The sequence below is a fragment of the Alligator sinensis genome, unplaced genomic scaffold, assembly GCF_000455745.1.
Source record: "Alligator sinensis unplaced genomic scaffold, ASM45574v1 scaffold284_1, whole genome shotgun sequence".
In the NCBI taxonomy this organism is placed as follows: domain Eukaryota; kingdom Metazoa; phylum Chordata; order Crocodylia; family Alligatoridae; genus Alligator; species Alligator sinensis.
In genome coordinates, this window is record NW_005842105.1 from 475137 (window position 1) to 485578 (window position 10442).

General features: G+C 47.9%; 2 protein-coding genes across 2 annotated transcripts in view; one reads left to right on the forward strand and one right to left on the reverse strand.

Annotated features, from left to right (window-relative positions):
- Window positions 1-6171: 6171 nt before the first annotated feature.
- Window positions 6172-9899, forward strand: LOC106722241 (protein CEBPZOS-like). The gene is made up of 4 exons (XM_014520328.2): window positions 6172-6494; window positions 8827-8871; window positions 9462-9546; window positions 9644-9899. The coding sequence occupies exons 1-3, from the start codon at window positions 6392-6394 to the stop codon at window positions 9542-9544; spliced, it is 231 nt and encodes a 76-aa protein (XP_014375814.1). The 5' UTR covers window positions 6172-6391; the 3' UTR covers window positions 9545-9546; window positions 9644-9899.
- Window positions 9571-10442, reverse strand: part of CEBPZ (CCAAT enhancer binding protein zeta) — a 21061-nt gene continuing 20189 nt past the window's right edge. The window contains exons 15-16 of the mRNA XM_025205144.1: window positions 10318-10399; window positions 9571-9744 (exon numbers count right to left, since the gene is read on the reverse strand). Of these exons, the coding sequence (XP_025060929.1) occupies window positions 9605-9744; window positions 10318-10399 (222 nt within the window). The 3' untranslated portion in view covers window positions 9571-9604. The remainder of the gene's footprint in view (window positions 9745-10317; window positions 10400-10442) is intronic.

The window sequence follows — 10442 nt, forward strand, 5'->3', positions numbered from 1 at the left end:
GTGCAGGGTGCTGCACTTGGGCAGTAGTAACCAGCAGCACACTTATAAGATGGGAAACTCCCTTCTTGAGAGCACGGAGGCAGAAAGGGATCTTGGAGTCGTCATTGACTCCAAGATGAACATGGGCCAACAATGCAAGGTCATGGTCGGCAGGGCTAACCGTACCTTATCGTGCATCCACAGGTGCATCTCAAGTAGGGCCAAGGAGGTGATCCTCCCCCTCTATGCAACACTGGTCAGGCCACAGCTGGAGTACTGTGTCCAGTTCTGGGCACCCCACTTCAAGAGGGATGTGGACAACATTGAGAGGGTCCAGAGGAGGGTCACCTGCATGGTCCGGGAACAGCGGGGCAGACCCTACAATGAGAGGCTATGGGACCTGAACCTGTTCAGCCTTCCCAAGAGAAGGCTGAGGGGGGACCTGGTGACTGTCTGTAAACTCACTAGGGGGGACCAGAAGGGTTTGGGGGAGACCTTGTTTCCTCTAGCGCCCCCCGGGAAAACAAGGAATAACGGCCACAAGTTGTTGGAGAGTAGGTTTAGATTAGACATCCGTAAGAACTACTTCACAGTCAGGGCGGCTAGGATCTGGAACCAACTTCCAAGGGAAGTGGTGCTGGCTCCTACCCTGGGGGTCTTTAAGAAGCGGCTCGATGCCTACCTGGCTGGGGTCATTTGAGCCCAGTTTTCCTCCTGCCCAGGCAGGGGGTCAGACTTGAAGATCTACAAGGTCCCTTCCGACCCTACTTCTATGATTCTATGAGCCACTGGCTCCGTCCCCTGTCCCACCCCAGCCTGGCTGGACAGTGCCTGCCCCAGTCCTACCTCCTCCCTCACCACAGGTCCTCAAGTCTGCCAACCCCACCCCCCTCTCTCTGGCCCCCCTTTCCCCAAACAAACTTACCAGCCAGATGGTGCTCTTCGTGCCACCAGGCTGCATATTGGCAGTCAGATTTGTATCAGCCAATATGGATGGTAAATAATCAGCTGTTGGTATCAGCTCAAAATATCTATAGGTACACCCCTAATTTTCTTACCTTCAAATGTAGCAAAATCTATATCTTTCTTCCTTTTGCCTTTTTTAGTGAGAGACTTGATTTTACCTTCACTGTTTACATCTGTTCTCAAGGAAAAGTACACAGTTCACTAATTTGAATACCAACATGCATTTTAATGTCCATTTTAATGTCCAGGCAAATATATCTGTTACCCTAAATAAATATTATAATAACCATACACATGGCCAAATTTTAGTATAAACCCACAGAAAACATGAGAAATACTAAGTTTTTCTTGCCATTTTGTATTGCTCTTTTTCAAGTATCAGCAATACAGAAAAGGAGTAACACATTGATCTCAGCCACCCTTGATATGAAATTCACTGGAATAAGTTTGATAAAAATACTAAGTTATGTAAACCCTGGTGGTATGCTTAACAAACAAGCTGGCACGTTATGTAACGGCACCCACATAAAAATATCAGTTTACTAATGTCCACCTAAACAAGCTGGTTCTGTTCCTGATCACTTCCCTATCTTCTCAACAATGCATTATTTATAAGCACTACCTTAATCTTCTTGTTTGTGCAGACTTTTCAGTGTTTACCTTATAAACTGCGTCTCTGGATGCATAAAGTGATCAAACCATTGGAAGCTGAAATCAAACAATGAATTCTTATTACATGTATAGCTTTTTAAAAAATTAAAAACATTGAAAAATCATTACTTAAGAGCCACCAACTTGAAGAAGATAAATGGTCTAAAACTAACTAGGGAAGGATTTAAAAAAATGAAAAGTCGCTAAATGCTTGCTTAAACTAAGAGTTTTTCCAAACATCTTGGAAGATTTCTCTCTACTCCTTCCCAAGTGTTCTGTACTGGTCATTTTATAGTCATTTGCTTAAAGACCTAACTTTTTGGTGCTGCTGTTTCCAAGCTGCAAAGAATGATGGCACTTGCTTGCAAAGTATCTGAACTAAAGTTTTCAAAATTGGGTACCTAAATCCAGACATCTACTCCCAGATTTGGGCTCTTAAAGAAAATAAGCGTTATTTTCATAAGCAACAAGCGCTGTCAGTTCCCACTGCTGTTGAAATCCAGCAATACCACCGTCTGAGTTCCTTTACAAAGAAAGGAGCAGAGTTGCTCAAGGTTCACTCCATATATTCTGGCTGGAGTCCTCAAGCAGGTCAAGAGCAATGGATAGTATTGCAGCAGAAGTGGTAGTACCACCTATTATGCAGGATGCCCAACATTTTCTATTACATAAACCTGTCTTCATTTGCTTATAACTTTGCCAGACTTTTATTATTTGGTCTGAAAATTCCACACCAAGTGTCTGCTGCTCGTATAGGTCTGATGAGGCCAAAAACTGGGTAACTACTGGTTGCTTCCATGAGAAACTGGTAGCCTATTGATCAGGTAACAGTTATTGGTGGTTTTGTTGGCTTTGAAAGTTTCACCCTGACACATTCTGCTACGTCAGAGAACGAGGCTAGGAAAATATGCACTGGGACCTGCTGAATCAGAAGCCTGGGGCTGGGCATAGGAAGGTGTAGTAAAGGAAGTGCAGCTAGGGGAAACTGAGGGTCTGGCAAGCTCAGAAGTTTGCTGGGATTTGAATAAGAAGCTTGAAGCGTGGGAAATGGGACTGCAGTGAGGTGAAGTAACAGGTGAAAAAAAGTAACACATTAGAAGGGTCAGCACAGAATTAAACAAGCTTGAGGGAAGCAGACTAAAGCAGTTGTGCCTGCTACAGCAGTGATGCTCAACCTTTCAGCCCTGCTGCCTGCATTAGTGGTGCAGGCACCACATGCCAAATCCAACTGCAGAGCAACCCCGTGTGTCGGCTTGGTCCTGCATGCTTCTGGTCATGGAGTGACCCTGAGTACTGGTTCTCATTGAGCATCACTGCACTATAGTAATCTCCCTTCCAAAGTCTAGAAAGAAACATGAGATCCCTGATTCTCTTCATTCCTCCATTGCCAGCAAATACCTGTGAAAGCCACAGACAAAGTATGCAGCACAGTGACTGTCACTGAGAGAATAACAATCTGCTATTGCTGTTGTTATATGTTACTGTCAGCTCATGTGGCAAAGGTATGCAGGATACATGAAGGCTTCATTCCAGCTCATGGTCCATGTGCATGCCAATAGAATGCCATGTAATAGAAAAATTGGAAGCTAAACTCAAGATATTGCACCACACTGATGGGGATGAAAAAGAGAATATTTGATTTCTTGGGCTGTATTGCTCACTTTAAGGCTTGTGCTCCTTAAAAAGTTACTGCAAGACATACTGCTTATGAGTTAAGGTCTTCTGTGTGATCAACTTAAACTGGTTTCTCATTCTTCTGAGAGTGAGTTCAAGAAAAGTTCAAGCTGTCTTCAATTTCTGTGAACCCCATAATCCAGAGGTGGGCGAAGCTATAACCCCTGTCTTGCCTCCCTCCCCTCCCCCCAGTGCCACTCCTGCTGGCAGGGTGGGGAGCTGCTCCGGATCCTGGCTGGGATCTTGCAGTGGTGACGGTGTGGTCCAGAGCCAAGACAGAGCTGTGATCTGCAACCTACATGCCCTGGGCAGGGACATGCAGCCAGCAGATCGCAGCTTTGCCCTGGCTCTGCACCATGCTGTCACCACCACAAGATCCCAGCTGAGCTCCAGAGCAGGTCCATGCCCTGCCAGTGCTGCTAGGGCCAGTCTTTATGGAAACTGGAATGCTGTCAGAATGCAGCTGCTGCTGGGGTCTCCCTGGAAACCAGCCCCAACCACAGGGCCAGGAGCTGCTGGGAAATGAAGTCCAGCCATCAGCTGGATCCACCATTTTGCCCACCTCTGCCATAAGCCCACAAAAACAGAAAACCCTCCACCTTTGCTCCTGCTCCCCCAACTCTAGTTTTTAAGCCTAATTCCCTACCCTCTGAGGTTACCTTATGCATCAGTCTCTATTTAATCATATTTGTTTGGGCAGAGGGAACTGCAAGTTAGAGCAGCAATTACTGTGTGTTGTCAGTCTTGTACTGTCTTCAGTGGGAGCACTCATACAGAGCTCCAATTTCCTGCTGTACTTACAATTGGCAAGAGGCCCTTGGTGGGGAATTACAGCAAGAAAATAATCCTATCAGAGGGCCTGAATCTGAGCAACATCGAACACCTACAGCACTGACCCCAAAGGAGTTACTGTTTTTGCAATTACTATTGTTTAGACCTCTGCCACACATTACATATATTATGCAATTAACTGGTGAGTTGCATAATAAATTTAGACTGGCCTCACTGTACAAAATCATTGTTGCCCATTATTGTCCAACCAGCTATCAAGTTAGCACTTGAAAATGTGTAACAATTTTACAGCTGGTTTCTAAGCCAGCTTGCATTTGAACATGCCAGAGGAAATGCTACAAGGACACATTGAAGGCATAGCTCAAGAAAACAGAAGCCAAGAATCATAGAAAATGAGGGTTGGAAGGGACCTCAGGAGGTCATCTAGTCCAACTCCCTACTTCAAGCAGAACCATCCCCAACTATCTCATCCCAGCCAAGGTCTTAAAAGCTCTCCAAGGGTGGAGATTTGACAGCCTTTATGGGGAGCCTGGTCCAATGCTTTACTACCCTACTGGTAAAAAAGGTCTTCTTAATATCTAACCTAAACTTCCCTTGCTGCAACTTGAGACCAGCTCCTTGTTCCATCATCTGCCACCACTGAGAACAGTCTAGCTCAGGGGTGAGCAGTTATTTTGGCTGTGGGACCCTGAATGAGTTTTGATCAGCAGTCAAGGGCTGCACCCATAAAATCTTTCAGAAGAGATCATTTTAACAAATTATAGATTAGAAAAAAACAAATATACTAAAAATCAAATGTCTGCTAGAGCATATTTTAATTTTAGTTAGAAAAAAACCATAAATCAGGACAAAAATTATTTTTTTGGAGTAGCATATATAGAGGTGATTGCATAATAGCTCAAAATAAAGTGTAACTTGTATATTGTGCATAGGAGTGGGGGTGGTGTGTGTAGGGGGGAGGGGTCTGTGAGGATGCACCTGTGTATGAGGGGCTGCGTGTGTGGTTGGTCCCAGGAGCCTGCTGGGGTGGAGGGAGAGGGGGGAAGCAGGGTGTACATGCACCAGAGCTCACAAGGGGGGTGCTGGTACATTCCCTGCTGCCCCTGCCTTTCCAGGGTCCCCATGGCACTCCACACAGAGCCCAGCACCACATGCCCCTGCCCACACCTGCTAGACAGTTCCAGTCCCAGCCAGTGCGCACAGCTTCCAGGGAGGAGGTGCTGCTCAGCTCCCCTTGCCTCCAGTAGTTTCTCCTCCTCCTGCCCCTGCTGTGCCACTTCAGGCAGAGGAAGCTGCAGCCAGGTGGCTCCTGCCCCACTACACAGGGCTGCAGCTCCAGCTGCCAGTTGCCTTCCACTCCACTTGCCTGGCACCATAAGCACCCCCTGTGGGTGGCAGAGTGGGCGGAAGGCAGCAGGGAGCTGGGTCCCCAAGTGCTGGGGCAGGAGCTACCCATCTGCAGCTTCCCTCCCGCGTGGCTGTGTGTGTGGTGCCCAGTACTTATCCCCACAGCCGCCACTACTTCCCTGCGCTGCCTGCTGTCCCGAGCACAGGCTGATGGAGCTCAGCCCCAAGAGGAGTACTGCTGGGGCAGCTTGGGCCGGATCCAATCAGTCGGGCCATATCCGGCCCACGAGCCATATTTTGCCCACCCCTGTCTAGCTCCATCTTCTTTGTAACCAGTCACCCTTCAGTCTTTGTATCCCATCCCCCCCTGTGTCTCTCTCCTCCAGACTAAATTAGGCCAGTTCCCTCAGCCCCGCCCCGAAGTCATGTTCCCAGTCCCCATCCAGCAAGAGCCGGGCGGAGCTGGCGCCACAACCCCACCGGGGACTGCCCTTCTCGGGGAAAGCCTCCAGCCCCACAGCAGAGAGCGCAGGAAGGGGAAGGAGGAGTCTCCTCCTGGAGCTCCAGGTCTAGGCGCGGCTCCTAACGCCACAGAACCGGTGTCAGGACCAAGGAGACGAGAACGCGTGCGCCTGCGCTAAGCAGCCACGTTCTTTTACAGCGCCCCCCCCCCCACCAAACCGAACTGCGCCTTCGCACCGGGGGGGGGGGGGGCGCAAGGGGCGCACCGCCCCGCGGCCGGGGGGGGGGGGGTCTAGTACTGCGCATGCGCCCAACGGCCTCGGGCGCTGCGCTTGTGCAGTAGCAATAGCGGAGGGTGGCGCGGAAAAGCGGATGCCTCTTCCGGAGCAGAGAGTAGGGACTGTTGTAGCGCGCGGCACAGCGGAAGGTGCAGGGAGTCTAGAGCGGAAGTTGGGCCGCGCTCTGCTTCCGCGTCGTGGGATCATACGCAGCATACGTGGGTGGCCGCTCGCGCTGGGCTATGAATCGCTTCACCCAGAACGTGTTCCGCTTGCTGGTAGTGCTGAACACGGCCGTGCTCGCCGCCACCTACGGGACCTTTTGGCAAATAGACAGAAGCCAAGGTAACCCCCGCATGGGGCGGGTACTCGCAGAGCTTCACCGCTCTGTGCAGAGCTTCGCCGTGCCCAGAACGTTGCTTCTTGGCGCAGGCGCACAACCGCTCAGCGCCTCTGGTGCGCTCCGTTTCCAACGTCACGCCCTCAGGGCGGCCCCTGCCTACGCATGCGCGGAGCGAGGTATCGCTGTTCTTGTGGGGTGTCTTGCGTTCGATGTGAAGTGCGGGCCTTGACTTTGAAGGAATATGGTAAGCGTCATACCGTAGTTGCTGGAATGAACTAAGCATTGCAGGGAGGCTCCAGCTGGGAAAACCCACTGCCAGAGGCCCCCTGAGGAACAGCAAGGCAGCTGCAACATGCAACCCATGTTATAGCACGTATGCCAGCGCTGGCTGGTATAGCACCACCAGGAGCACTGGTGATGTGTTAAGGTTGTGAGGGAACATGGCTACCAAAACGGACTCCTGCACTGCTTCTGCCCACCTGGGACCAGGCTGTGGGGCCCCTGTCTGCTGGGATCAGGCCCCGCACCCAATCTGGCACCCAGGAATGTGGGGCTCCCCACAAATTTGTGCACATGAGGCTGAAGTTGGTTCCTTATTTCCGGTTTCTTTTCAAAGCTAATCTAGTATAATCTGAGCCCAAAATACAGTTCCTTATTTGGTTCCATATACTTAGCACAGTGGCTGGGGTACTGTTAGGTGGCACCCTGGCATGGCCAAACCGTGTTTTGGGCCGGGCAAATCTACGGTCAGAGATGTCCGCAAACATCCCCCGGTGGCACAGAGACATAGTCTGGGGTGGCCCAAGAGGGGTTTCTGGGTATAATCTCAGGCCAAAATCCAGTTCCTTATTTGGGTCCATACACTTAACAGAGTGGCTGGGGTGCTGTCTGTTGCCAGCCTGGCACAGCCAAACCACGGTTTGGGCTGGGCAAGTCTCGGGTCACAGGTGTCCAGGACAGTCCCCCAGTGGCATAGAGGTGTGGTCTGGGGTGGCCCAAGAAGGATTTTTTGGTGTAAACCCAGTCCAAAATTCAGTTCCATGTATTTAGTACAGCAGCTGGGGTGCTGTCTGTTGCCAGCCTGGCACAGCCAAACCACATTTTCAGTGGGGCAAGTCTCTGGTCAGAGATGTGCAGAAGTGTCCCCTGGTGGCACAGAGGCATGGTCTGGGGTGGCCCAAGAAGGATTTTTTGGTGTAAACCCAGTCCAAAATTCAGTTCCATGTATTTAGTACAGCAGCTGGGGTGCTGTCTGTTGGCAGCCTGGCACAGCCAAACTGCAGTTTGAGCCAGAGAAATCTGGTCACAGATGTCCAGGACAGTCCCCCAGTGGCACAGAGGTATTCTGATGGGTGGCCTAAACAGAATTTCTTGCCGTAATCCCAGCCTGAATGCTAGTTCCTTATTCAAGCCATTATACTTAGTACAGTAGGCATGGGGGCTGTTAGTTGGCAGCCTGGCACAGCCAAACTGTGCTTTGGGCCGGGTGGGACTGTAGTCAGGGTTCTTTGGGACAGTTCCCCAGTAGCATGGCCATGAAATTTGGGGTGACCCAAGAAATATTTTGCCCCATAATCCCATCCTAATCTGACCTTCATTTAGGGCTCTGTACTTGGTGTAGAATATTATTTTACATATTAATTAGTATGTATACATAGCTAATGAAGTTCTGTTTCTTTAGGATGTGGAATTCATTACTAACAAGTTTTTATTGGGTCTAGATTAGCTTTGAAAAGGAACTGGGAATAAGAAACCAATTTCAGCCTCATTCTGTGCACTACCCAACACGATTATAGGGGCCAGATCTGGCCTATGGGTCGAGGGATAACAGCGCAGCTTGAGAGACAGGTTTGTGAGAGGTTGGAATAGGTTTCTCAACCTCAGTGGGAACTGACAAGGGAAATGGGGCCAGCGAGGGGAAACAGCAGTCTGGAAGAGGAGCTTATGTATTTAATAACGGGGATCTAACCCAGTACCTCAAGGACTTCCCTTTCGACACAGCTATAATTAACTTGAGGTAGGCCCTTTGCTCAGCCCCTCATAATCATCCTTATTCCACCATTTGAGGTAGGATCTTTTGCACGTGCTGTCCAACAGGCAAGTGTGCCCTCTGCTAGGGCCCTGGGTAGCACAGATGAGTTGATCAGTCTCCCAGGTAAACTACTATTTGGCTGGGTCTAAATCCAAATGATACAGTTAACAATATTCAAAGTACCTGGGATGTGGCTTAAAGGAAGGGCTGTTTAAAAATATAAGAACAAGTACTTTTGATTAGTAACCGACTACCTAAGCTTTTCAGAAAAAGGAGTTTGTAACTTTTTCTTATTTTGTCAGATTTCAGGCGTACAATGCACAAGAGATTTCCATACATGCTGGAAGGTAAGTTACTTGCTGCCACCTAGACCACAGGTTGGTGGCTATTTGCAGCCACAGGCCATCATGATTTGCCATTTTGAATGCTACCGCAGACTACAAATCTCTACTTTCTGACTGTCCAAGTTGCCACCCTTGCCACCAATTCAGGTGGCTGACAGCAATGGGAAGGGTTAAAGTTCACTGTTGGAGCAGAGCAGGGAGACCTGGGAATTCAGCAGAAGGAGCAGATGGAAAGACACGGGCAGCAGGAGCCAAGGAATGACCCCTTTGCTGACCCAAACTGACCCAAACTTTCCTGGAGTACTGATATTCTGAGCTGCTGCAGGTTGAATACAGCTCATGGGCCACAGGTTTCCAACCCCTGAACTAGAAGATTGAAATGTAGAAAAATTCTTGTATCTCATTCCTGAAAGTGAATTATTCCCTGCTTTTGCATTACCTCTTAACATTTAGAAAACTTTAGAAAAAGTTTAAAACACAAGTTTTTAAGTTAGGGAAACGTATCAGAGTTTTTCCTGCTCAGAAAATTAGCTCAAAACTCCACCTGCATTCTGTCACCCAGGCACTACAGATACCTTTTACTTATTTTTCAGCTTATTACAAATACCAAGAAGCAGGTGGATACTATGGCATCAGGGAGAGAGACCAAATGGAATGGTTTAGCCGCAAAGACTAGATGTAAGTAGAAATGAAGTCTGGGACTTGGTTTAAAAAGGTCCATAATAAAGTGTATGATTTATTTTTTTGACTTTTTGCTTTTATGTTTGTTTTTCAGCCCTTTGTATTTGAACTGCTTTCTCTTCTTGATAATACTTTTCACATCTCTGTTGTGAAGCCATCTGTCACGCTCCGTCTCCCACTTGAGTTGTTTGACACCTACCAGAGAAGAGAAGGTAGATGAGATGTCAGAGCAGCTGGTGTATAATTGTTACTTATGAACACTATATGAAATCTAAGTAAATTGTGTATTGGCTAATATTTAGCTATGTATAGAAAATGTCAATAAAGTGTGAACTATGCCTTTTTTTCTATTTCAAGACATTTGTTTCAGTTATACAGATTAATGCTGTGCTACATGCAAGCATCCCAGGCCTGCTGCAGATATTCATATTTTTAGAACTGCTTTTCACTTCCATTAACAGTTTAAATTTCAGCAGAAATGCAACATTTAAAGACCTGCTATTAGAAGGTTGGGGGGGGGGGTTGTTTTGTTTTAACTAAGCACAAATATTTTGTGTCGCAATGAACAGACCAAATCTAGTTTTGAAACTGAGACAGTCAAACAATCTTTTGAGGCAGTTTGTGGTTTTGTTCCATCTACACCAGAAATGTCAATCACCTATGCCTGCATGCTTTGTTTGACATCTCTTCTCTACACCAACGTTGGCAGTGGGGGATGTGTTGAATATTGTGTACCTACTTAAAGGACAACGTATAGAATGTACTTACTTGCATTATCTTTGTTAGCCATTGCATTCATGCCAACATTATCAAACTGGGACCCAATGTTTTCATCCAGCAGATAGCCAAACTTTAGAGAGAGAGAATGCAAAATAATATTGTGTTTAGGGAAA

Coding starts and splice junctions, on each gene's coding strand:
- LOC106722241 (XM_014520328.2), top strand. CDS start 6,392: ATGAATCGCTTCACCCAGAACGTGTTCCGCTTGCTGGTAGTGCTGAAC. Junction 6,495..8,826: donor GCAAATAGACAGAAGCCAAG/GTAACCCCCGCA, acceptor TTATTTTGTCAG/ATTTCAGGCGTACAATGCAC. Junction 8,872..9,461: donor ATTTCCATACATGCTGGAAG/GTAAGTTACTTG, acceptor CTTATTTTTCAG/CTTATTACAAATACCAAGAA.